We start from the raw sequence: 26147 nt of genomic DNA, 5'->3' as shown, positions 1-26147 counted from the left end.
ACTATTGCAATACTAAAACTGAATTACACTACGGCTTGATATAAAGTCCCTGTATTTGTACCGACAAGTAAGGTGTGATCATCTAAATTGATTGTGGTTGGTACATTTGGGACTTTAAATATGTACCTTCGATCACGTAACTGCGACTTATTCCATTGTAAAACGATTTGCCCATTTGCACCACCACACACGATCTTTCGATTGTACGTCCCCATACACGTGGGGATGACCGCGACGTCAGACTTAGTCACCATTTTGCCCATCCGTATGTCCCATAATATCGTCGCCTTCTCTTCCCCGCACGATATCAAACTCCAATCTCCGATAACATTCACGCCTTTGACTGATGTGGAATGTCCCCGTAACTCCATCGTTATCGTCTTACTGCGCGAATCAAACAATTTGACTAATTTGTCTGTTCCGGAAGACACAAACAAGTGCCCCATCTGTCGCACTTGTGTGACATACCCCAAATGCGGCATAAACTTGTTGATAACGTCTCCGGTGCTCATTTGCACGACTAAAATGTGATCTTTCCACCCAAAGACAACCTTCCCGTCATCACTGAAATCGGCTTTGTCATAAGCGCCCTTCATATCGATCTTCGGGCCATAGAACCGACCAGCTTTCCCACTCTTTTGAACTACACAGATCTCGGAGTTGATCTCTTTCATCCCAATATACCCACTGCGATCAGTGAAGTCACTCTTCGACTCACTTCGCGAATCACTGGACGCATTACTCGAACTGAAGAGATGATAGTTCTTCGGATCAAATGCGTCGCGTGACGTCGCAAGGAGCTCCCCGTCGTCCGTCCCAAAGTAGATGCTATTTCCGATCTCAATACAAGTGATGGGAGCACTTGCGATCTGAAAGGTCTTTGGTTTGAAGTCCGTCGACTTCCACAGACTCTGCGTCTTCGAGACGGCCATAAGATTCTCCTTAGTCGGCTCCATCGTGGCCTTCCCATTGAAGTAACACGTCGAGTTAAATATCCCCTTCCACGTCTCTGTAGCCATTGACCCGTTCACTAATGAATAGAACTGTTTGCAGAGTTCTTGGACGTTTTTGATCTCATCGACGCCGACGTTTGCAAAGATCTTGAGAAGAATTTGCTCGGGCATTGACTGAAGTGTTGTGACTTGTTTCTTCTTTGACTTAGAAAGAGTGATTGCGTTCAAGAGAAGTGACGACATCGACTCGATTGTGGTCATCTCGGGGAAGTTCTGGTCGGTGAGTGGGACATTTTGGATTGAAAGTGGGATTGGCGTTGCTATCGTAGCGAAGAAGAAGAGGATTGGAGCGACCAAATTGGATAAGAACTTCTCTCTAAGAGGCGGCGGGTAAGATGAGACGACGGGAAGACTTAATAAGACTGAGAAGCGGACTCGAGTGTCATCTTCGCCGCATTGTCTGAAGTTAATAACACTCTCTTGGAAAAGAATAGTCTTTGTGTGGGATTTTGAACAACAGTCCGATTCAATTGACTTGAAGACTATAGAAGTCCACTCTTGAGTGAGTCTGTAAGCTAAGACGACATCAGTGGAGACTGTTGGTTGTATCAAAGTGTTGAACAAGAAGTGTCTTATAGTGAATATTCTGGACTCTTTAACCATCTCATTCTCTGTAGTGATTGAAGTCAAAGCGTTGCGAGAAGTCATGATCTCGAAGAAGGTCTGTGGCCGCAAAGGAATGCGTAAGTCAGCTTGGATGAACATTTCATCGCCGTCTTCGTTTGCAGTGATTCGAACGCGCTGCGATTCGTGGATATAGCGACTTAATGGGGGTGTGGTGTAATGCGGGTAACACACTTGTTCAATGGCATTTCTGATCTTGACGTCTTCATCGCGAGATAAGATGTCTTCCAAACACTTAAAGATCAAGTAACAAGACGACATTAATTGACTTCGAACAGCATGTAAAGAGTAAATGATGTGGATTTCACTCGTTTTAATATCAATATAGATAAATATCGTTGGAGTACCTATTAATACGACATACACCCCTTCAGAAGTCTTCTGAACATCATATTGAAACTGAAATGGTAGAAACGTTTGTGCAGTTGGGCTTAAAAACATCCCAGTATACTCCCCGTCTTTTTTAACAACTGAATGGAGAAAGGGGTACCACGTCGAAACAGCCTCAGGGCTTTGAAACAATTCATAATAGTCCGCTTGTGTGGGTTCGACTTTAAAAATACACTCTAACGACGCCTTCCCATAGTTTTTAGTCCGGATTTTATAGTACGGGTCTTTGGCCGGAATTTCTTCCCAGCCGCTTTCATTGAGCTCTTGTTTAATCAGCTCGACACTGTTTTGTGACATTAGTAACTTTTTTAATTCGTTTTCTTTTTTATTTCTTTCATTCTTTATCAATATAATATTATAATTATTACTATTTATTTAGTTTACTTCAATTATCCAAAAAAATACTTATATGGTATTATTATTATATAGTTCTATTTTAATATCTTGTTTAGTTCATTTGGTAATTAATATATAGTACTTTCATTTAATTATAGTAAATAATATATAAAATAATTAATCATTATAAATTATAATAGTATAGTAAATAGTATAGTAAATTATAATTTTTGGTATTATAACAAACACAAGTACACTTGACCCCGTTATGACGTGACGGGATGCCCCTTTCATTTGAAAAGAAAATCAGACTAAGTCAAGCCTCAAAAGATGAACAAAATAATCAAAGAAGTTGAACATGTCTAAAGCACCAACTCCACAAGGCATAGACATCATGGACCGTCTCAACAAACAGACGTATGAATGTGTTATTTGTATGTCTCCGATATTCAAGTTTCAACGGATCTGGCCATGTCCTCGATGCTATACTGTTGTGCACTTCCAGTGTGTTTCGAATTGGGCGACAGACAAGCCGAGTTGGTCGTGTCCCGTCTGTCGGCTTCAATTTTCATCGCCACCAAAGCCTTCATGTTATTGTGGGAAACACACTGATGGGTCGCGATTTGAGTCTGCTCACTGCTGTGGCGACATCTGTGGTAAACTGCGTGTTGGGACTTCGTGCAAGCACCCATGCACTGCAAAGTGCCATCCTGGTCCCTGTGGTTTGTTCTATATTTAACTATAATTTTACTAATAAAGTATGGTTTTGAACAAAACTATATTTTATTAATTAATGTTCTATAACAAAACCATACATTATTAATAAATGTGTTATAGAACAAAACTTATAAGAAGGTCCTTGCACCGCCGGAGGGAAGACTGTGACGTGCTTCTGTGGACGGAACCAAATACAGTTGGGGTGTTGTGATGAGGAGTCCTCACGTTCCTGTGGTAACATGTGTTTAAAGCCTCTTCCATGTGGACACGTATGCACTGCTTTGTGTCACTCTGGGAAGTGTCCGACGTGTCCTGCGAAGGTCCACAAGACGTGTTACTGTGGACGGAGTGAAAAGGATTTGTGTTGTGGTGAGGTGATTTGCGATTCAGTCACAAAGGGGTATTTCTCGTGTGATAAAGTGTGTGGGCGTGTCTTGTCGTGTGGGAATCATTACTGTCAAAGACCGTGTCATTCAGGACCATGTGGTGACTGTCCAACCCCAATATCCATCACAAAGTGTGCGTGTGGAGCTGTTCATGTTGAAAGAAGAACATGTCTTGACGCGCTTCCTGTATGTCACAAAGTGTGTGGTCGAGGATTACCATGTGGTCATAATTGTATATTAGAATGCCATTATGGAGAGTGTGTATGTAGTCACACGGAGATTAAAAAGTGTCCGTGTGGTGCGAAGGAGTTTGTAGTGAAATGTGGAGAGGAAGTTCCCAATTGTGATGAAGTGTGTGGGACTCTACTGTCGTGTGGAGTTCATAAATGTCAAAGAAAGTGTTGTCCTGGGAGAGGAAATAGTACTTCCGACATTCACACGTGCTTTGAATTCTGTGGGAAGACACTTCCATGTGGGCATATCTGTCGCGAGTTGTGTCATGGGAAGAAGAAGTGTCCGCAATGTCGGCAAGTCCTTTTAACACCACTGACGTGTGCTTGTGGTAAAACTCAAATCAGTCCGCCGGTGTTATGTGGCACGCAGCCCCCACAGTGCAATTATTTATGTGAAAAAGTCCGACCCTGTGGACACAAGTCTGAGAACCACAAGTGCCACTTTGGGGAGTGTCCGAAATGCACTGAACTTGTTGAGAAAAAGTGTTTTTGTGGGAAGGGACGAGTGCGTGTGTGTTGTTACATAGAATCTGCTTCATGTGGCGAGAAGTGTTTGAAGCCGATGAGTTGTGGAGTCCATTTCTGCCAACGAGTGTGTCACTCTGGGTGTTGTGTTGAGCCAATAAGTGTAGTAGAGAATAGTACAGAATGTGTGACATACCCGTGTCCTTATCGATGTGGGCGGAAAAAGATGTATTGCAATCACTTATGTACATTACCATGTCATGGCACATCTTTATGCCCTGAAACAGTATGTGAAGAATATGTCGAGTATACGTGTAAGTGTGGGAAGCGCAAGAGCGTCGAGAAATGTGGTGGGTGTAAGGCTCATCCATATGTAGAGAAAGTGTTAGAGTGTGGGGAAGAGTGTCAAGTAGTAGTGTACAATATCCCAGAGAGAAAGGTGAAGTATCCGTTATGGATGTTAGTCTTACTCGAGTCTGTTGGGAAACTTGGAAAGACATTTGAGAGTGCTTTACGGGAGTATTTGACACAAGCAGTAGAGCCTTCTCTTATTATTTCTGGGAAGAGTGTACTCTTTTCGTTCTTTGTATATCACTTAGCTCAATATTACAATGTCACAGTGACTGAAATGAAAGACAAAAAGACTACTGTGTTTACTGTTACAAGAACTCCAGAGAGTACAATGGCTACTCCTAGCTTAACAGAGTCACTTTTAGAACGAAGGTCTGAAGTCACAATCACTAAAACGCCGTTCATCGCCAATGTTGTGATACAAGAAAGTGACGGGGAAGGGGAGTATGTAATACACTTAACTCGAGTCTCCGACGACGGATATGATGGTATCATAGATTTACTTAAAAGAATGCGATACATCTCGAAAAACATCCACGTCGACTGGCAGAACTTTTTGGTCTTTTTTAACGACAAAAACGCGATAGAGTACGCCGTCAAGGAATTTAAGCGACTTGGCGGCGCGCTCATTCGCGACGACAACATCGTGAAAATAGCGAAAGAAATCAATCTGTACGATTTAGATAAGAAGTTCACAAAGGATGGAGTCAAGTTTGTCTATTTCTTGCTTTCAAAGAAGTTCCAACAAAGCGCGACGTACACGATTCTGAAGTACGCAAATGGGTATATCAGAAACGTGTTGAGCAATTACAGAACAGTCTTCAAGAGGGTTTTAGACGGCGAAATACTCAAACTCGACTTAAAAGAGGAGAAAGGGTTCTTCATTAAACAAATTGATGTCGAAGTGACAGTCTCAAAGACTTTGATAAACAAAAATGTGGGCAAGCACAAAGACATTCTGATGTTTGCTGTTGCTATTCAAATCGGTGAAAGTGCAGAGAGTGCCTTTGAAGTCACACTTTCAAGAAATGTGAGAGATGATGGTGACATGTTTGAATTTAAAGGGAAAGTCTCTGGTCAACAACTTGAAAAGATACGGAACAAGTCTGTCATTGTCATCTTACATACTACACGTCGAGATGTCATTGGGCCAAAAGCAAGTGCGCAATTATACTTTGAAGCTAAGATGTATCCCATAGACCCTAAAATAAAGAAGATTTGAAAATTGACTTGAATTACTTCTGTTTGATAACAAACCATTTAAAATAGTTTAATATTAATAATTAATTAGTAATTATTAATATTACTAATAACAAACAAGTTAAAATAGTTTAATAATAATAGTTTAATACTAATAATTAAAAAACAATAGTTTGATTATAGTAATTAATTAGTAATAATTTAATAATAATATTGTAATTGTAATACTATAATAATAATAATTAAATAATAATTTAATGGTAATAAATAGACTTAATAATTATTAAAACTATAAGTTTAATTAAAGTCGTTTTATTAAAAAAAGTACTAGATGAACCATTACAAGACGAATAAATTGAAGAAAGAATCAATGAGGACAAATTAGCAAGTCTGGACCCAAGGCGAACCCTTAATGTCTCTGTTATTCAACAAGCAGTGAATAGTATAGTCGCCAGTCTCACCGGTTTTGTAAGTGACGCGATACTTGGCCTCCTCCAAATTTTCGATTTTGATATTTTCCTGAGGGATTTCAGTTCCGCTTTCGTGGACGATTTTGACTGAGAAAGTAGCATTACCTGGTTTGACAGCTTGTCCCTTTTTAGTACGAGCGTTGATAGTGAATTGGAAGAAATCGACACCAGTTGAGTTGTTATCGACACCTTCGCCAACGGAGACTTCATAAGGAGCTTTCCCGACTTTGTCGTGAGTGTCATTCTTCAAATCGATATCGACTGAATAGACACCCGGGCAGTCTGGGGCATATTTACATGAATAAGTCCCATCGCCGTTATCCTTCACTTCACATTCCATGTCTTCCCCACTTGGGTCATGGACTTTCACTTCAAACTCGGCACCTCCTTCTTTGATTTCATTGCCTTCAATGTCTTTGGCTTGAATAGTAAATTCGGCATCGTTGCAGTCATCTAACTCATCACCACCATCTACACCGGGTCCACTAACTAAACAGTTGGCTCCACTAATACCAGCTAAGATCTCTGGAGTATATGGAGACCCTTTAATGGGCTCGATTTTATTAGTCTCCGCACTTTGAATGCAGACAGAGACATTGTACTTCCCAGGCTTCGTTGGCATATAATCAACATTAAATAACCCATTCTCACCTCTCTCTACCTTAGGCTCAATCTCTTTGCCTTCAGGATCAGTGATTTTCACTTCAAATGGTACTTTCTCTAATGTGTATGGAGCGCCATTCGACTTCAAAGCGTGTACGACAAACTTCGCAGTGTCACATGTCTTGCACCCACCTTCTACACCGGGACCTTCAGCATATGTCTTTGCTGGGTCCGCTGCTGTTTTGGCTTTTTCAGCCTCGTAGTGTCTGAAGTAAGAGACATAAGCCATGACAGACAAGTCATCTGGTTCAGGAAGTGCCATATCCGCTGCATCAATGATGGCGGGGATGTTCATCTTGTCTTCAGCAATTTGTTGGCCATATTTAATACGTTCAGCTCCAGTCTCTTTGTTCTCAGACTCACCCATATCGATGAATTCTGGTTCTAAAGCTTTGATGAGTTCATTCAATGTATCACCTGTGTTCCAGTCACTCTTGAAATTGGTGATCTTCTTTGGCGCAATTTTAGAATTGACCCAGTCCAAAAGTGCTTGTGTTGACGCATCCATCTTATTTGCAGCAATTTGATACTTCAAAATTAACACCCAAAGAAGTCCAAGAATCAACTTCAAGTCACCTTCAAAGATGTTTTGTGCATCAATGTTGACCAACTTAATACCATCAGCTACAATGAACTTGAGTGCTTGTTCCAAGTTCTCTAATTTTGCGATTTTCATCTTTGGTTGTTTGTTGAACTTGAAACTGACTTTCTTCTTGGTGAGTGCTTCAAACAAAGAAATGAGGATGATACCGTCGCTCAAATCCTTTTCAACATCGTTGATCACATAAGTGCCAGCCAACTGGACATTGGCCCACTTTGTGAATGTCTTCTTTTGGGTCATAACCCATTGCGGTTGCTTCTCAGCCATTTTTTGTGTGTTTTTTAGAGTTGAAACTTTTATAGATGCTCTATCCAACTTTTTTTTAAAAAAACGGCTAATACGGTGACACGTTGATTATAAAGTTCATTTATTTAGATTAGAGTTTGTTAACACGGAGGTTAAGATTGGTATTAAAAATGTCCTTTTGGGTCACTTACATTGTCTTTTACACGGTTAATATTCAAAAATGGATAAATAGAGACAAATTGTTTAATCTGGTTATTTTATAAAATATATATTTGTGAGTGAAAATGAAGAGTAGACCATTCCCGTTATTTTATATCTTTTCGGACATAACAAATGAGTTGTATTTTTTCGTTTTACATAGAGCACAAAAATGGTGTTTTGCTTTTTTTCACTTTTTGTTTATGGTCAATCAAGTCGATTCTTTTACTTAGAGTCAGTCGATAAACGTTGTCTGTTCCCCAAACGTTGTCTTTTTGACAAAAAATAATTGATTTTTGTTTTAAAAAAACGGGAATTAGGTAAAGATGAAAAAAACAAGAAAAATATTGAAACAATGATTTTGGGGTTATTCAAAAAAATTCCCGAAATATTCCATTTATAATGGTCTAAAAATCGGCAGACAACGTTACAGACCAGACAACGTGTTGCAAATGACTCTATATTTCGTTTATGACTGGTATTTCCTGCATTTCGTTTCAATTTGCTTGCAACTATTTGCATTAAAAATAGTGTTGGTAATGATTTGAATTGATTCTTTGATTTTTGAATGGTATTGAATAATCAAATTTGCAATTTTACTCAGTAAATTGCGTTTTAAATAATCATTTTGCATTGACTTCGTTTAATTAAAACATTTCTGCATTTTATCATTTCTGATACAACGTGGCTAAACAAAATCTTCCAAATTTGGTATTTGTTGTTGTTCATTTACATAGATATTACTATTGACTAATAATAAAATAACAATACTATAGTGCTATTACATTTTCAACTCAAATGAAAAAAATTCACTTCAATAAAAATCCACCTCAAAAAGATAAAAGTGCTGAAATGGGCTTTTTTTGAACATTTGATACGCATTTACCACAAATCTCATATTTCCGCCTCCAATGAACGAATGAACATAAAAACTGGCTTAAAAATAACTCATTTCTTCTGTGTTAACTTCTATCTTTCCATGTGGTAAAGAAAAGTGATATAATGTCGGTAATACAACCTACAAAAGTGATTCAAAACATACAAGTTCATTTGAAATAAACCAAAAACAAAAGAGAAAAATAAAATTTGCTTTTGTTGCATTTGTCGACACGTGTAAAAGAAAAGAAGAGGTGAAACTGCTTTTCAACTAAAAAATGGGCCGTGAACTAATTAAAGACCAAAAATAATAAGACAGCATCTATAAAAGTTTCAACTCTAAAAAACACACAAAAAATGGCTGAGAAGCAACCGCAATGGGTTATGACCCAAAAGAAGACATTCACAAAGTGGGCCAATGTCCAGTTGGCTGGCACTTATGTGATCAACGATGTTGAAAAGGATTTGAGCGACGGTATCATCCTCATTTCTTTGTTTGAAGCACTCACCAAGAAGAAAGTCAGTTTCAAGTTCAACAAACAACCAAAGATGAAAATCGCAAAATTAGAGAACTTGGAACAAGCACTCAAGTTCATTGTAGCTGATGGTATTAAGTTGGTCAACATTGATGCACAAAACATCTTTGAAGGTGACTTGAAGTTGATTCTTGGACTTCTTTGGGTGTTAATTTTGAAGTATCAAATTGCTGCAAATAAGATGGATGCGTCAACACAAGCACTTTTGGACTGGGTCAATTCTAAAATTGCGCCAAAGAAGATCACCAATTTCAAGAGTGACTGGAACACAGGTGATACATTGAATGAACTCATCAAAGCTTTAGAACCAGAATTCATCGATATGGGTGAGTCTGAGAACAAAGAGACTGGAGCTGAACGTATTAAATATGGCCAACAAATTGCTGAAGACAAGATGAACATCCCCGCCATCATTGATGCAGCGGATATGGCACTTCCTGAACCAGATGACTTGTCTGTCATGGCTTATGTCTCTTACTTCAGACACTACGAGGCTGAAAAGGAGAAGATGTTGAATGATATGATGATGAAGAAGACTCCGGACACCGAGAAGTGTATTATTGAAGGAGAAGGCATTAAGACTGGTGAAGTGTTAGTACCGGACACATTCAAAGTGATTGCTGTTAACAAGATGGGCAACAACATTACTGAAGGTGGACACAACTTTATTGGTAAAGTCACTGATCCCAATGGCAATGAAGTTCCAGTCGAAGTGAAAGACAATGGGAATGGCACATATGATATGACATACATCCCACAGGTCCCGGGCAAACACAAAGTTGAAGTCTTTTATGAAGACAAGCAACTTAAGCAGTCACCATGTGAAGCACTTATTAACCCCGCCAAAGCCGATCCGACTTATACATATGCTGACGGTGCTGGTGTACAAGAGTGCAATGCAGGCACAGGCCCCGTTGAGTTTGTCATTCACTCTGTTAACAAAGCGAATGTCCCCGTCCCATCCTCAACAGAAGACTTCAAAGTGATTGTCAGAGATCCTAAAGGAGAAGAACTTCCAGTTGAAATTAAGAACAATGAAGATGGAACATACACGGGAAGCTATACCCCAGTCCCAGGCATTGATACCGTCTTCATTACTTTGGACGGAAAGGCTATCAAGGACGCTCCATACAAATGCAAAGTCTTCCAAGACCCAACCACCGCTTGCATTGGAGAGTCATACGCCTTTGGCCCGGGAGTCGATGGCAACATTTCCATTGACAAAAGCCCCGTCTTCAGAATCCAGGGAGTCACCCCGGAAGGCAAAAAGTGCGAGAAGGGAGGCGACACATTTGTTGTCGTTGTCAAGAACCCAGAAGGAAAGGAACAGAAGCCAAAAGTGATTGATAGAGGAAACGGGAAGTATGATGTCAAGTACAAAGCTAAAGTCCCAGGTGTCTATGACGTTACCGTCCAATTGAAAGACCCAGAGAACCCAGAAGAGTTCAAAGACATTAAAGGATCTGTCTATCATCCTGAAATCCTTGACGGAGTCTCTGCGAAGAAATGCACTGTCACTGGACAAGGAATTGAAAGACCAAATGATCAAGTTGATAACGTCTTTGTTATCACAGCTAAAGACTATAAAGGTGAAGACGTCAAGAATGGTGGACATCCATTCCAAGTCGTCATCGATCAAGTCAAAGAGTCTGATAAAAAGAAGAAGAAAGAGAAGAAGGAGTCCAGTTCAAGCTCCTCATCAGACTCTTCTGAAGAAGAGAAGGAAGGAGAAGTCGACGAGGACTTCGCTATCTTGCACGAAGAGGGCGAAGAAGTCCCAGCCGTTCAAGAAGAGCAACAAGAAGAAAACAAAGAGATTGAAGGCAAAAAAGTCGCTCAAAAAGAAAAAGGAGGGATCCCATGCACTGTAGTCGATAAGGAAGATGGCACTTATGAAGTCCATTATAAGGCTGAAGCCGGTCAAGTCAGAGTCAAAGTCACATTGAATAAAGAAAAGGTCGCCAAGTCACCATATTACTTGGACATCGAAGAAGACGCCGATCCAGATGAGACCGGTGTTGAAAACTTCTGCTTTGTTATTCAAGCCAAAAATAGAAGAGGACAAGTCCAGGCAGACGGAAAAGCAAAATTCGCTGTCGACTTGGAAGGACCAGAAGGTAAGGTCGAAGGTCAAACTATCGTCGTAAAACACCTCGGAGAAGGAAAGTACTTCATTTCTTATACTTTGCCCGCTGTGAAAGGAAAGTACTTCATTAACTGCAAGTTGAATAGAAGACACATTAAGGGGTCTCCTTTCAAACAAACAGTCAACTAATTGATTTTCTTTTTTCATCATTTTGTCATGTTTTTATAGTTTATAAATTTTAATTCATTTTTATGATTTATAAATCATTACTAAATTTATAAATTATTATTTAAAAAATTTAAATAGTTAAATTATTATTTTTAAACTTTAATTACTTAATAATAAATTTTGGGTTGTATTATAATAGTATTTAGTATAATTATATTTATTTATAAAGTTTAATTTATTTTAAAATAGTTCAATTATTGTTTTTATACTATATAAAATGTAACAACAATTGTTAATTGGTATTATAATTAAAAGTAGTTTTGTTACTACATTATTATATTATTAGATATAATATATTTATTATTTAATAGTATCATTATTATTAATTAATTAATAGTTTAAAAAACCACAAAAACCTTTAAAACTATTTTTTCATATAAATAATTAATAATTAATAATAAATAATAAATAATAAATAATAAATAATAAATAATAAATAATAAATAATAAATAATAAATAATAAATAATAAATAATAAATAATAAATAATCGTATTAGTATTGACTATAAATTATATTATTAATAATAATATATTTTATTATACTAAATGGTATCATTCTAACAAGCAATGTACAATAAAAAAATCAATCAAAAAACAATTCTTGTCACCACAGATGTGACTAGTCACTCGAAGTTGAAGATGAATCATTTGATCTCTCTTTTTTCGAAACATCTGTGTCAGTTGGCAGTGGTGACAGTGCCAACAGTTGTACGTCTTTTTTATTCTTCACGACGTCCAAGTCAATAACGATGTCTTTTACTTTGTCGCTTGAACTACTGTCTGACAACGCGTCTTTTTGTTTCACAAGTAATATGTCTTTTTCACTTGTATTTGTCATTGTTTCTTCATCATTCTTTTCTTGTTCGTTTTCCATCCTTTCGCGGTCATTTTTCGATTTCAGAGTTTCCGAAATCGACGCCTGTCCGAGTGCAAGTCGTTTCAGTTCTTCAGGGCACCCCGACTGCATAACTAAATTAGAGAAGATAGTTTCTTTATCTTCTATTAAATTGATTGGTTTGTCGTTCTCCATTAATTTTCCATTGTCGAAGACCATCACTTTAGTGGCGTCCATAATCGAGTGGAGTCGATGAGCAATAGTCAGCACAGTGCATTCCGTGAAGTTCGTTCTGACCATTTCTTGGATCATGATGTCCGTCTGGATATCAATTGACGCTGTAGCCTCGTCCATGATAAGGATTTTGGCATTCTTCAGTAGCGCCCGAGCCATACATATCATCTGTCGTTCACCAAGTGAGAAGTTCTCTCCATTTTCCGTGACTGGGTCATCTAATTTTCTATTGACATGAACTAATTGAAGTACACGGAGCATGTCCTCTTCAGTCTTCTTCAAAGTTGGGTCTAAATTGTCTCGAATAGTCCCACTGAACATTGTGGCTTCTTGTGGTAATATACACATCTTTGTTCGAAGAATTTTTAATGGTATCTTCATGATGTCTATGTTGTCCACTAAGATCCGCCCACCCGCAGGATTCTCAATTCTAAAAAGTCCAGCCATCATCGTCGACTTCCCAGACCCCGTACGTCCTACTATCCCTATCTTTTCTTTGTCTTGGATGTGCACAGATACCCCTTTCAAGACTAATGGAAGGTTCTCTCTATATTTGAATTGGTAGTCGTCCAATTCTATTGTCCCACTTGAAGGCCATGTACTCGGGACATCTTCATAATTGTTGGCAATCTCTGGGACCTCCTCTTTGGGGATCTTTTGGAGCTCAAGAACCCTCTCAGTCGATTGCATAGTGATTTCTAACTCTAAAATGTTCTGTGCGAAGGTCAAGACGAGTGCGGGGATACTCGTGACATTCATGAGAGCAGTCGCAGCAAAGCCCGTGTCGACGGTAAACCAACTTTTGAGGATGACTATCAGTAAGACTGTTAATGTGGAGATAGTGAACCCTAACCACTCGAGGCGTTGTGAATACCAGATCTTTGCCATCTGCAGTGTGTAATACGCCAGAGTGTTGTTTCGCATTTTCTTGATCAGTGCTTTCATGAAGACGTCTTGCCCATTTGAGGTTCTTACTGTGGAGAGACCAAGTAATGTCTGGTCGAAGTGAATGAATATGGGAGAACGTGTTAACCCTTCGAGTCTCTGCATCTCTATGGACGAACGAATGAAGAAGTTGTGGAAGATCATAAAGACTATGAAGACTACTACCAACACTATTATAAGGTAATACGACGCTATGGAGATGATCACACACACTGATATGATCGCACAACACTGTCCAATAAATTGGTCTATTTGGGACGGAATTCTCGAGTCGATCAAATGGAAGTCGCGCGAGAAGTAATTCACGATTCTCCCTATTGGCGTCACATCAAAAAATGAGAGCTTCGTCCCCAATATCCGCTTTATCAAATTCTGGTGTAAGTGTATTGAAGACGACGCACCATAAAAGAGCATCACTGTGATTGTGAAATACATGAGCACAAAGTCTGCAGCAAAGGAGTATAAATGTGCATAGAACCACTTTAAATCGCCTTGTTTGTTGTTTTCGTTGATGCCATTACTCCAATAGGAGAGGAATAAGTTGTATGTGATCATCGACCCAATTCGCATCGCAAATGGTATCATTGCTAATAAGAAGAATATGATCCCACCATACTTTAAATACTTGTAATAGACCCGCCAAGACACTCGCCCTTTCTCACGAAGCTCATCTTCCATTTCACTGGCTCCAACATCTTGGGGGACAGTCTCTTCCTTCTCACCTTCTTTCTTTTTGGTGTCCTTCTTATTAGTCACCGTCTTCACAAATTGGGAGGCTGAGATGTCACTCTTCTTTAAGTTTTCAAGACTCCCATTGAACGCTATTTTCTTGTTTTCTATGACTATAATGCGGTCTGCTTTGTCAATGAAATACGTCTGGTTTGTCACGATAATTCGCGTCTTGTTCTTCAAATAATTCTCCATCGCCTTTTCAAAGATAAAGGAACCAACTTGGAAGTCGACTGCACTCAGTGGATCATCAAAGATGACGATATCCTGCGCACTATACAGAGCTCTTGCTATTGATATCCGCTGGCGTTGTCCTCCTGATAGATTTGCACCTCTCTCGGCTACTTCATACATATCACCACCTTTTAATATCTGCAGATCACGTGTTAAACAAGAGTTGTAGACGACGGAGTTGTACTTCTCTTCATCATAGGGAGATAAGAAGGTGATGTTCTCTCGTATCGTTGTATTCATCAACCACGCCGTTTGTGAGGCATATGAAGTCTTCCCACGAATAGTAGAAGTACCGGCTGTCCTTTCTAATTCACCCAGTAGACTCAAAACAAAGGAAGACTTGCCAGAGCCAACACTCCCTAATACACAGACTAATTCACCTTTTTGAATGTTCAATTCGTCACATGAAAACGCCGTTTCTCCATTTGGGAAATTAAAATTGACATCTTTAAGTTCGATGGAGTTATTACTCGAGACGGTTTGTGGGGAGTTTTCTTCACTCTGTGAAGCGCTTTGTTGCTTCAAATCTTCAGAATTGACATTTGGTGTTATTTCTGGTGTTTTCAAGAAGTTAAGGATACGCGTTAATGAGACTTTAATAGTAGTAAGACACGCTATCAAAAAGCCAAAGCTTTGGAAGGGGAGTTTTATTGAGTTAAAAATAGCCATACAAGCAAAGACTGTTTCGACGTCTAATTCTACCTTATTAAGTACCATAGTCAAGAACATTAAAAATGACATGAAAGGCCCGATTTCAACCATCAGTGTGATTAAACACGCTTTAAACATCCCAAAGGCAACGAGTCGGATTAACTCCCTTTTACGGAGTTTATCAAGACGAGTCTTCATAGAATCTTCCCACCCATTGTACTTCACAAATTTGATGTTGTGGATGATCTCCCCGAAGAACCCAAGTCGCTTGTCTTTCCAGAAGGTGAACTTTCCGTAAAACTTGCCTATTCCTTGACCAAAGAGTGCATTTAAAATAAGACCAACTATTAACACCCCAAGTGGTATTAAACACCAGATCCTCACAAAGATGCCAAGTGCTATAAATACACATACAAACATTATTGGAGCTGCACCTCCCAAAATTACAGACGGGAGTGCTTCGACTAATATTTGTGCGTCGTTGCTCATCAAATTCACTAACTTGCCAGTGTCTTCAATACCTGCAGAATTCAGTTTTAACGCCTTGTTGAAGATTAAGCCAATTAACCCATTTCGAATACGAAGGGATAAGGTGAAGACCCATTTAATACAGAACTCAAATGTGAATGAGTCAGTCAACTGTGTGGCTAACACTATGATGGCATACACAAATCCAAGCCAAATCTTTGGTTCATTTGAGTTGACCCATCTTACTATGAAAATTAGTAACACTGGGAATGCCAACATCGCAGTCTGTGAGATGCAAATAGCAATAAATGAGAAGAGAATAGTCCAGAATTCTCTTTGTATCACCACCTTAATTAAAGATGGACTCTTCTTTTGAGACTCTTTGTCCCACAATTTGAGAAGTCGTCCATATGACCCATCAATATCTAAATTACTGGGCATCTCCCCTATGTCCTCGACATTTAAACTCCCTTTCCTCCCTTTCATTATTTGTTTCACAGACCGACGGAACAAGAACAAATTAAACAAGTTGGGATGTTTCTTAGGTGGTCTTTCTTCTTCGTCTCCTTGTGAAAAAAGACTCGAATGAATGTTTGGTGTTTTTGAAAGGGGCACAGGAGCAGTAGTTTGTTCTTCTAACATTTCTATTTCCTTAACACTCTTTTCAGAAGTATTGTCACTGTGTGTATCGCTCATCGAATGAGTGTAGACTAATAGGGTTTCCTTTATATGAGAAACTTCCAGTGTTTACTATTCCACTATTTTTGGAAAATAAATCAGGAAGATTCTAAGAGAGTACTATAGTTTAAATAAATAGTTTTATTATAGTTGTTTGTATTGTTTGAAACAAGTGGCAATAAAAATATGAGGAGTAAATATACTGATAATTCGTATGACTAATTATTATCATTAATAATAAAATTAATTTTCATTGTTATTTTTAATGATTTGTTTTATAATATGGTATTAACTTTGTTTAATTCAAAAAACGGATAACTAAACAATGGTTGAAAACTATTTTAAGAAAAAAATGTTAATGATAATTGGTGTTATAATTAATAGTAAAATTTATTAGATTTAATAAAAATTAAAATGGTTTGTTTATAACTTCATTGGTTCCCTTTTTCCAAAACAAAGTGACAGTTTTTATAATATTATTATTTAATAAATTTATAGTTTTATGTTTTTTTGTAAACAATTTAATCCAAAAATATTTTTCTTAAAATAAAAAAACCCCGAAAAATAACATTCATTAAATATAATTGGAAACAAATTAAATTATTTCATAAACTATACTTTAATAAAAATAAACGTGTAGAAAATTTAGTTGTAATTATAATGGTTGGTTGTCAAATATAAAGTTGTGGTTGTCTTTATGTTTTTAGTTGAATGAAATATGTTTTTAACACAAAAAATAAATAAATTTTGTGAAATAAAATTATGTTTTATAAAGATATAAAATAATGATGAGGACATTATAAAAATTCTATGTGTCTAAAGCAATTAAAAACTTATAATATTTTTTTAATATTGATATTAGTTGTCAAATAACCAAAAAATGAAATTTATACTTTTTTATTTTGTTATTATTTCATTGATATTGTTGTTATAACAAATAACACATTTTTACTTAAATTAATAAATGCATTGAATTAATTATTCAGCCTTTTGGAAATTATTAATAAAATAACATAAAATAATAAATAGTTGTTATCAGTATTTATAAATTGTTTTAAGAAAAACAATTTTTGACACATTAAAAACATACATAATTAAGTTCAGATGTATATGTGTTTCATTTATTTACTTATTGAAAAAAATACACAAATAAATCATCATTTCAATTAAAAAATCAATTTGTTCTTGTTCTTATAATATTTTCTCAAACTTCGTATTATCAAAGCACCCCATCCCAATTTTTGTGATATTTTCCAAGTTAATCGTTTCAAGTGAAACACAATTATCAAAACAGAAAGGAGAGAGTTCTGTTATTGACAAGGGTAACATAACTGTTTCAAGACGTGTTGCACATGCGAAACAAAAGTCTCCAATTTTAGTGATGTTATTAGGTATTTCAATTTCAGTAATTGTTGTGTTGTTAAAGAACGCCCCCTCATCAATTCTATGAACCTTTTCATCTTTTAAAATATCAATTCCAAACATTTTTAAATCGTTGAATTTCACTTTCACGTTGTCACAGATCATTTGTTTTTGTTTAAATTGTTTATATAAAGTATAACTGACTTCTCCATTATAATAAGTTGTCTGTTCTTCATTAAATAATATCAAACTCAGTGATGCACATCCTTCAAATACATCACTTCCAAATGTGATCTTATTGTTCTTAAAATTGACACGTTTGAGATTCGAGCAATTCATGAAACAACCATCTTCCACATTTTCAAGTGATTTTGGAAATGTGAGGCTCTCTAGTGAGTAACAATTTTTAAATGCAAATTTGCCAATTGTTTTCAACGTCGTTGGGAAGATCATTTTTTTCAAGTTGTAGCACTTCATAAACGTGCAATGAGGAATACATTCAATGTCTCCAAAATTGTCAAACATGACAAAAGAATTGCAACACCAAAAAACACCACTTTTTAAATGTTTGACTTTTGATATGAATTTCAGATTGAAGCAATTCATGAAACATTGTGAGTCATATAGCACTTCTTTTGACTCACAAAATACACTTTCGAGTGAGTAACAATTCGCAAAACACTGCTTCCCAACTTTCTTGAGACTTTGGGGGAGTGTAACACTCTTCAATGAAAAACAATTAAAGAACACTTTTTCGTCGATTTCTTCTAAAGTGTTTGAAAAGGTGACTTTTTGTAAAAAATGCGTGTTGTTGAAACACAACTTGTTGATCTTTTTTGTGACTAATGAAACGTCGACTTCTCTTAAATTGTATGACGCCAACTTGCAATATTCGAGTGTTTCTATTTGTGATGGCATTTCAAACTTTTCAGTGAAAGTATCATTCAAGTCAAATTGAGTTTTCCAGTAATGAGTGTTTTTCATTAACAAGTTTTTGTCTTCGTGGTTAATAGTTTTAATTACGGAGAAGTCGGCTTTGTCACCGAATTCATATAAATTTTGTTGTGTGTAATCAACATTATGGAATGTGTACCCCAATGCGTTCATTTGGAGATAAAACTTGTAGTCAACTATAACACTGTCAAAGAAAAATGTTTTAAAAGTGTTGATATCATTTTTGTTATTTTCCAAATTGTTTAATGTGTTTTTACACTCAGTAAATGATATTTTGGTGAGTTTGTGACAATTATAGAAAATTGATTGTTCGAATATTTTTATTGTTGGTGGAAATACAACTTCACAGAGGTTTTTGTATTTATTAAAAAATAACCCACTTATTTTTGTGACACTCGATGGTACTTCTATTTTTGTCGTCTCAAGAGGAAACTCGACGTAATAATTCAGTTCTTTTATATCGGGTGTAACATGATGTAAAACATATTGATTTTCAGTTTCTTTATTAATATCAACATTGCGACCGTCTTCAAAGACAATTGACTTCAAATTGGAGCATTTACTGACAAAATTTTTTCCAATTTTTGTGACACTTTTTGGGATGTACAATGAAGTCAAATATTTTGAATCAAAAAATGCCTTTGTGCCAATTTCACGCACATTCCTGGGAACAACAAAATTTTCAAGTTTTGAGCTGGAAAAGTAATCATCTGGTATGAATGTGATAGTGTCTGGAAGTTGAACACATTTTGCGTTGTCAATACAAAATTTGGATTCATTAATTAAAAGTGCATTTTCGGGTATGACAATTTTTTCGATGAGATTGTCGGAATCATAAACTTTGATTCTGAAATTAACAACAGTGGAAGGAATGTAGACTGTTAAATGATCGCTTGTGTAATTAGAATTTGTATCAAACACGTCCAAGTCGCCAAGATGGATATAATCGGAGTTAACACAAACATCATTATCTATTTCGTTGTAATTGTCCAACTTGAACACATTCTCATTAACTTCTTCCTTTTTCATCATGTTTGAAACTTTAATGTGAAGTCTTTCTAAAATCATCTTTTCGCTTTCAGTTACATTGTACAAGTGTTTCATATAATCAATTGGAACATCCAATTTGGTCAGAGAAATACATTGTCCAAAGCACCCACCGATTTCAAACACGACATTTTCATTAAAATTGAGTTCTTCCAATTGTTCACAATTTTCAAATGCAAAACTCCCAACAAATCGAACTTTTTGTGGTACTTCAAATTGACTGAGTTTATTACAATTAAAAAATGCACATTTACAAATCATTTCCAAATTGGAAGACAGAGTAATTTTCTTAAGGGAAGTGCATTCTGAAAATGCCGAATCTGCAATGATTTCTACGGTGTTGTCCATCACAACTTCTTCCAAATTTTTACAAGAACGACAAGTCTTTTGAGGTATGCACTTTTTGCCACAAAATGTGATCTTTGTGAGTGTGTTATGGACAAAAACTGATTCATCGATAAACACATTCTTCTCAACTGTAAAATTTTTAAAGGCACACATACGAAATGCTTTTCTTCCAATTAAAGTCATGTTTGTACCAAAGTCAACAGAAGTGAGCGACGAACAATTTGAAAAACAAGAATCTGGAATTACTTCTACGAGTTTTGGGAGGTGTATCTCTTTCACTCTGCTGCAACCATAAAATAAATAAATACCAAGTCTCATGAGATTAGATGGGAGTTCAATTGACGAGAGGTGAGAGCAGTCACTAAAAGCGAAATTTCCAATTTCAATTACAGAGGGCGGAAGTTTTATCGAAACTACTTGAGAACCTTCATAAAATTGTTCACCAATTTTTCGCACAAAATCAGGAATTTTGTTTTCAAAATAAGTTCGGTCATCTGTTGTGTAAACAGAGAGTGGACAGACATTGAAATTGTTCATCTCTATAAGACACTCTTTGGCACTTTTCGGATAATTGAATAGTGATTTTTCAGTGTTCAGTTTCATATCAAAAGGAGAAAAGAATTGTTGGGTCTGTATAAACTTGAATAAGTTTTTTGTTTTTGGAGTAATTTGAACTGGATTCATTCGAATACGGTCAAGTATATATTCAAACTTTTTACACACCAAAATGATGTTTATAAAGTCTTCATACTTTTTTAAATATGTCACGACTATTTGAATGGAATAGACATCAACTCGCTTTGACATGGGTTTAAAATATATTTTTTTAATTATATTCACAATAGTGATGATTTACAGTTTTATGAGGCAATTGCATTCATAACAATAAAAATAATAAATAAAATTTAAGTACTATAAAAATAATTAAAAATTATAATTTTTTTAAAAATTTTATAATTTTAAATTTAAAAATTTTGGTATTTTAACGAAAAATATAACAAACTTTTACTTTTTTTTCACAATTCTTATTCATTATTTTCATTAATTCATATCACAAAACAGTTGTTATTTTTACATCTTTAAAATATATAAATTGTAAAAATTGGTAATAAAAAAAATTTATCTTGAAAGCACCTCAAGATTTCCATAAACTGACATTATAATTTGAAACAATGGAGTTTTAACTTGGTGTGTTTACCTTTTTGGAACTTTTTTCTTACAAAAAACAAATATCAATAAGTTGCCATTTTAATAATAAACGAAATAAAATCAACCCACATTTAAATTGAGTTTTTTTTCGCTATTCAGTTTATTAAAAATATTTTTGTTATACACTGTTTATTTGGTATCACCACAGCTCTTTTAAAGTGGATTTTAAAATTACACATATACTAATAAAAACATAGTATTATCAAGTTACAAAATCCAACAAAAATAAAATGGTCATTTATTCTATCGTGTTAAATGGAAAACATTTCCAATCTTTCATTACATACCCTTCATTGCACTCTCTGCATTTTTCATCTTTGAGATCAGTCATTTTACAGCCATCTATTTTGTTTGTCTTTAATGTGCTTTTCGAGAGAATGTTTAAGAAAGTGTATTCCTCAGATAGCGTTACCCCACTGGGAACCTCACCAAACAAAATATACTTTTTGAGTTTGTATAACAACTCGTCTTGTATTTTTACATCAGATATTAAAATTTCGACTTTGCTGTAAGGTGTTTGTTCTTCTTTAGAGAATGATACCAATTTTTTGTCTTCGGGGAAAACAATTGTCGAGTTCAGAGAGAAGTCATGCAATAAACTATTTATCTCATCAAATGAATGTAATTGTGCCAATTCCACGTTCTTGGTGAAGTAGTCGTTTTCGACAGAAATAACAACTATCCGTTCTTTGCTCTGTGTTCCTGCCTCAAGAAATCCTTTTCTGAGGAGGTTGTATTCGTAAGTCACAAAAGTATAGTCTCTACGTTTGCTGCCAGCCCATGGGAACTTATACCAAGGTATTACATTCATTGTGAAGTCCAAATCATAATTCAAATAATGTGGGACCTTCCGACCTTCCACCAAATAGTCGGCTGAAGGTTGGAATGGAGGGTATTTCATCGTGAGTGTGTTGTTAGCCCAGGTGTATACATCAAGATTAAGACTGCCAACCCCAATGCCCACACCAACCTGGAGCTTAAGTCCAAAGTCTACATTTAAGGCTGCACCCCCTTCATAACCGATCTCACCTTTTGTCTCCTTTTTGACAATTTCATAAATAAGTGGGTTCTTGGCGAAATTATTGTAATTTAATTTGAATTGGTAATTCACCGTGTATTTTGTAAGGAGCTTTGCAAATATACTGAAGTCAAAATTATACACATAATTGGCCGAGAGAATGGGACCAATTGATAACAGGTAAGATCCTATTTGGAGTTGGAAAGAGGGTATACCAAGCTCTTTTAAGTCGAAGATGGGAATCTGTTGACTGGACCTAAGTTTGATGTTGAACTGGTTAACAGTGTTGAAACTCAATGTTGTGTCCATCACAATGTCTGCAGACATTCGCGAGACCCCAGCAAACGAAAGATCAAATTCAAAATTTTTCAATTTGAACTTAGCAATGGCGTAACAGTTTTCACAAGTAGTTTTAATTCCAGCGTCCAGAGCAATGTATTGTGTGCTCTGTGAGCACAACTTTTTCAAAGCAACACCAATGGGGTTTGTTGATTTTGCTACGTTTCTGCAACTTAAATCGAAAAGGGGTATCTTCTTTCTAAACCCAGAGGGGTCGTTGGGGTCGTTCCAACCTCCACTCGACGTTGTTTCAATACTGAAATATCGCGATCGCTCTGTTTTGCACATAAATTTCCCAATTAAACAGTCGTACTGGATAGATACAAATAATTTGAATGGACTTTCTTTTTTAAACACTAAGGTTGTGTTGTACCTTTGGCCGGGGACGTAATCTGGACCGTAAAATGTCTGAAGAACAATGGGTGGTTGGACAACCAGAAAGTTTGGATATTTTTGTTTCACCGAAATGTAAAATTTGTCACTGATTGGTTTGTCAACACCAAAAGTGATGTCTATCGACTTGTAAGGACTTTTGGCAGACCCGTGCTCAAAACGGATCTTTCTTTCTTGGTTGATTGTTATGTAATTTCCAACAGCCAATTTACAAAAGAAGAGTCCACACTTGAATCTCATTTGGGTATAGAAGTCCGATGAACCAGAAACTGGAGGGATCTCAAAACAACCCACTTTACTGTGTAAGTTCGTGTATCCCTGATAATAAGTGGGATCCAGTCCAAAAACATCCTTTTTTAATTCTATTATAACCAATTCATCTTCCATGTTTTCTTCATATGTCCAATGAACACATAATTGTTCTCCACTTTGATACAAATTTCCAACTTCGGGATCTGTGATGGTAACTTGGTCTGCACTTGAAGTAGGAGAAAGTACCTGAAACATGGGACTGATAGCATATTCACACCATGAAGAAAAAGCAAAGTTGCAATTGTAGTCAATTTGAAGAACCAAGTCCGTGTCTTTGACGATGTTTTTGTCGATTTGCCAAGTAAACTGTTTCAGCTTTGTTTGGACTTCTTCGTTGAGGTATTTTTTTGAAGTCACTTTGTTGCATGAAACCTTGCCACATTCAAATACAATCAAGGTTATTGTGGGGTACTTTTGAATCATTTCATTTGTATATTCCCATTCAAAAGTGATTGTGTCTTGTAATTGATAAGCTTTTCCAACAGAAGGCGATGTGACTATTATTTCAGGAATTACATTGTATGAAAAGTATTTGCTTAGATAGTATTTGTACTCAGTACCCATACATGTCACACTCATACTTATATACGCATATTCGGCCAATTCTGTTGAGTCCAACACCATTTCTTCTGCAATAACACTTCCGTCATTGTGTTCTTTTGAAACTGTCGAAGTGAAAAACATGATAGCTTCGTCTTGTTTCAAAGAAATGTGTTTTTTGATTTTCCAACGAATAGACAAGTCGGTATTTTGACATTTTGCAAAGGTTTTGAATTTTACTGTAATTTTGTCTCCACGATAAAAGACGTTTCCGATTAAAGGCTCGGCTTCTTCAATATAATCTTCACTCTTTCTTGTTCCTTTGAGAAACTTAAATTCATTTTCTTGACTGTCACTCCATGTACTTTGAATCAATTGATTATTACCTGGGTTTTGGGTGGTGTTGTGGTGTTCCACTGGAGGATGAATTTGCACTTCTTCATCATCGTCTCCACTAGAATATCGAACTCTGGCTTTTGTAAAATATTCTTTAATATCAGCATTAGATGTTTTCATAATGTATCCAAAATACCCATTTTCTTCGTATTGAAGATCAAGAGATTTGACACGACGATTAAGATTTTCACAACCCCACATCGAAGATCCAGAAATCAAATCATCTTCTTTCCAATTTTCTATTGTTTTTGAAGTTGTTACAATTTTGAGCATGTTTTCTTTTGAACAATCAATAGAATCAATAAACATAGAGCCGTCCAAGTTATGCACATTATCAGTCATTTCAACTGCATAATTTAAAATACCTTTTTCTGTACCAGTTGAAGATTTTGGAGTATGAAAAACAAAGTTTCTTTGAGAAGATAGTTTTTGTTGATCACCCAATATTGGCTGTCTAACTGGACGAGAAAGTACGATTGGTAACAAATAATATATAATCATGAACATCAGTGTATTCATTCCACGTATTTTATTGTTTTGGAGTTTAAATGCACACCAGAAAACAATGGATATAGGTATTGATTTCATTTTTAAACAATTGTTTTCATTTCCAAAAAATTACGACTTTGTTTTCAATGTTTATTTTAATTTGTTTTTTCTAAATTGTTCTTTTTTACCTATAATTTATTTTTACGAAATTTGGTAAAACAAATTAATGTTTTGTATAAATTATTTTAAAATAATTTAAAATAATAATTATGTTGAGAATTAACTCGTTGAATAGATTTATATATCATATTTAGATTAATACGAAAAATCGATCATTCCAATTTTGAAACTTTGAGGATTTTTTGTTTACATTATTAAAATAAAAACATTTGATTTTTGACAATTATAAATATATATTAATTATTTGTTATTTGAAAGAGTCATTTTTGGGGTTGAAAAATATAGAGTCATTCTCCAAACGTTGTCCTTTCTCCAACGTTGTCCCTCAGTTTTTAGATGTTTATAACTGGAATGTATCATGAATTTTTTCGAAACGCTAGAAAATCAATGTTTCAGTTTTTTTACCGTTTTTATGATTTATTACCTTATTCCCAATTATTTAAATATTTTTGTGTATTTTTAGCAAAAGGGATAACTTTTGAAGAAAGTACAACGTTTAGAGAATGACTCTATATAAATATTAAAACAAATCATCAAAAAAAAACAATCATTTTTATTGTTATGATTTGAATATTAAAAAACTTGTTTGCCAAATTTTGTAATTATAAATCTTTTCAATGTTATAATTATGAAAAAAATAAAATTAATCAATATATAATATGATATTGTAATTATATTTAAATCAACAAAATCATAATGGAAAAAGAGAAGCGTTTTTTGACAAATGAAAGTTTTAAAACATAATAATTGATTTTTTCAATATAGAAATAAAAACAAACAAATAATTCACTCTTTATTATTACATATGTTCGAATGTTTTTTTTAAATTACAGATTTGTCAATGGTTTCATGCAGCTCATACGAAAAATAATTACCGCTCAAACTTATTGATTTAAAAACTAATAAAAATTTCAAACAAGAACAATTATAAATAAATTTGTTTTAACTTTATTACAATTAATCAAATTACAATATCATTTAACCTCAAAATTTCGACTCATAGTCAGAAGAAAAAAAGACTAGCTCTTTATGATTAACTATATTATATTATAAACAATTAGTTATATCGTTTTCTATTTTTATAACTAAATTTCTATGTAACTATCTTGCAAAATATAGAATTCAATCAAAATAAACATCGTTTATTTATTTGAACGTTGTATGAA

The 26147-nt window shown here is 35.4% G+C and overlaps 7 protein-coding genes across 7 annotated transcripts; 2 read left to right on the top strand and 5 right to left on the bottom strand.

The window, feature by feature from the left end:
- Positions 1-23: 23 nt before the first annotated feature.
- On the bottom strand, positions 24-2324 carry EIN_281260 (hypothetical protein; the record flags this gene model as incomplete). Its single annotated transcript, XM_004185063.1, has 1 exon — positions 24-2324. One exon carries the CDS (start codon positions 2322-2324, stop codon positions 24-26), a length of 2301 nt encoding a protein of 766 aa, XP_004185111.1.
- A 397-nt stretch (positions 2325-2721) lies between these two features.
- Positions 2722-5737, top strand: EIN_281250 (nuclear transcription factor, X-box binding protein, putative; the record flags this gene model as incomplete). The annotated part of the gene is made up of 2 exons (XM_004185062.1): positions 2722-3085; positions 3219-5737. The coding sequence occupies 2 exons, from the start codon at positions 2722-2724 to the stop codon at positions 5735-5737; spliced, it is 2883 nt and encodes a 960-aa protein (XP_004185110.1).
- A 359-nt stretch (positions 5738-6096) lies between these two features.
- On the bottom strand, positions 6097-7716 carry EIN_281240 (actin binding protein, putative; the record flags this gene model as incomplete). Its single annotated transcript, XM_004185061.1, has 1 exon — positions 6097-7716. One exon carries the CDS (start codon positions 7714-7716, stop codon positions 6097-6099), a length of 1620 nt encoding a protein of 539 aa, XP_004185109.1.
- Positions 7717-9126: 1410 nt separating this feature from the next.
- On the top strand, positions 9127-11580 carry EIN_281230 (hypothetical protein; the record flags this gene model as incomplete). Its single annotated transcript, XM_004185060.1, has 1 exon — positions 9127-11580. One exon carries the CDS (start codon positions 9127-9129, stop codon positions 11578-11580), a length of 2454 nt encoding a protein of 817 aa, XP_004185108.1.
- A 659-nt stretch (positions 11581-12239) lies between these two features.
- Positions 12240-16412, bottom strand: EIN_281220 (multidrug resistance-associated protein, putative; the record flags this gene model as incomplete). Its single annotated transcript, XM_004185059.1, has 1 exon — positions 12240-16412. The coding sequence occupies one exon, from the start codon at positions 16410-16412 to the stop codon at positions 12240-12242; it is 4173 nt and encodes a 1390-aa protein (XP_004185107.1).
- A 1173-nt stretch (positions 16413-17585) lies between these two features.
- EIN_281210 (hypothetical protein) lies at positions 17586-20912 on the bottom strand (the record flags this gene model as incomplete). The annotated part of the gene is made up of 1 exon (XM_004185058.1): positions 17586-20912. One exon carries the CDS (start codon positions 20910-20912, stop codon positions 17586-17588), a length of 3327 nt encoding a protein of 1108 aa, XP_004185106.1.
- A 640-nt stretch (positions 20913-21552) lies between these two features.
- Positions 21553-24900, bottom strand: EIN_281200 (hypothetical protein; the record flags this gene model as incomplete). Its single annotated transcript, XM_004185057.1, has 1 exon — positions 21553-24900. The coding sequence occupies one exon, from the start codon at positions 24898-24900 to the stop codon at positions 21553-21555; it is 3348 nt and encodes a 1115-aa protein (XP_004185105.1).
- Positions 24901-26147: the final 1247 nt, after the last annotated feature.

Source organism: Entamoeba invadens (genome assembly GCF_000330505.1).
Source record: "Entamoeba invadens IP1 unplaced genomic scaffold scaff_1105074725543, whole genome shotgun sequence".
NCBI classification, from domain to species: domain Eukaryota; phylum Evosea; order Mastigamoebida; family Endamoebidae; genus Entamoeba; species Entamoeba invadens.
Note: the sequence above shows the minus strand (reverse complement) of the source record. Positions and strands in the feature narration are given on the sequence as shown.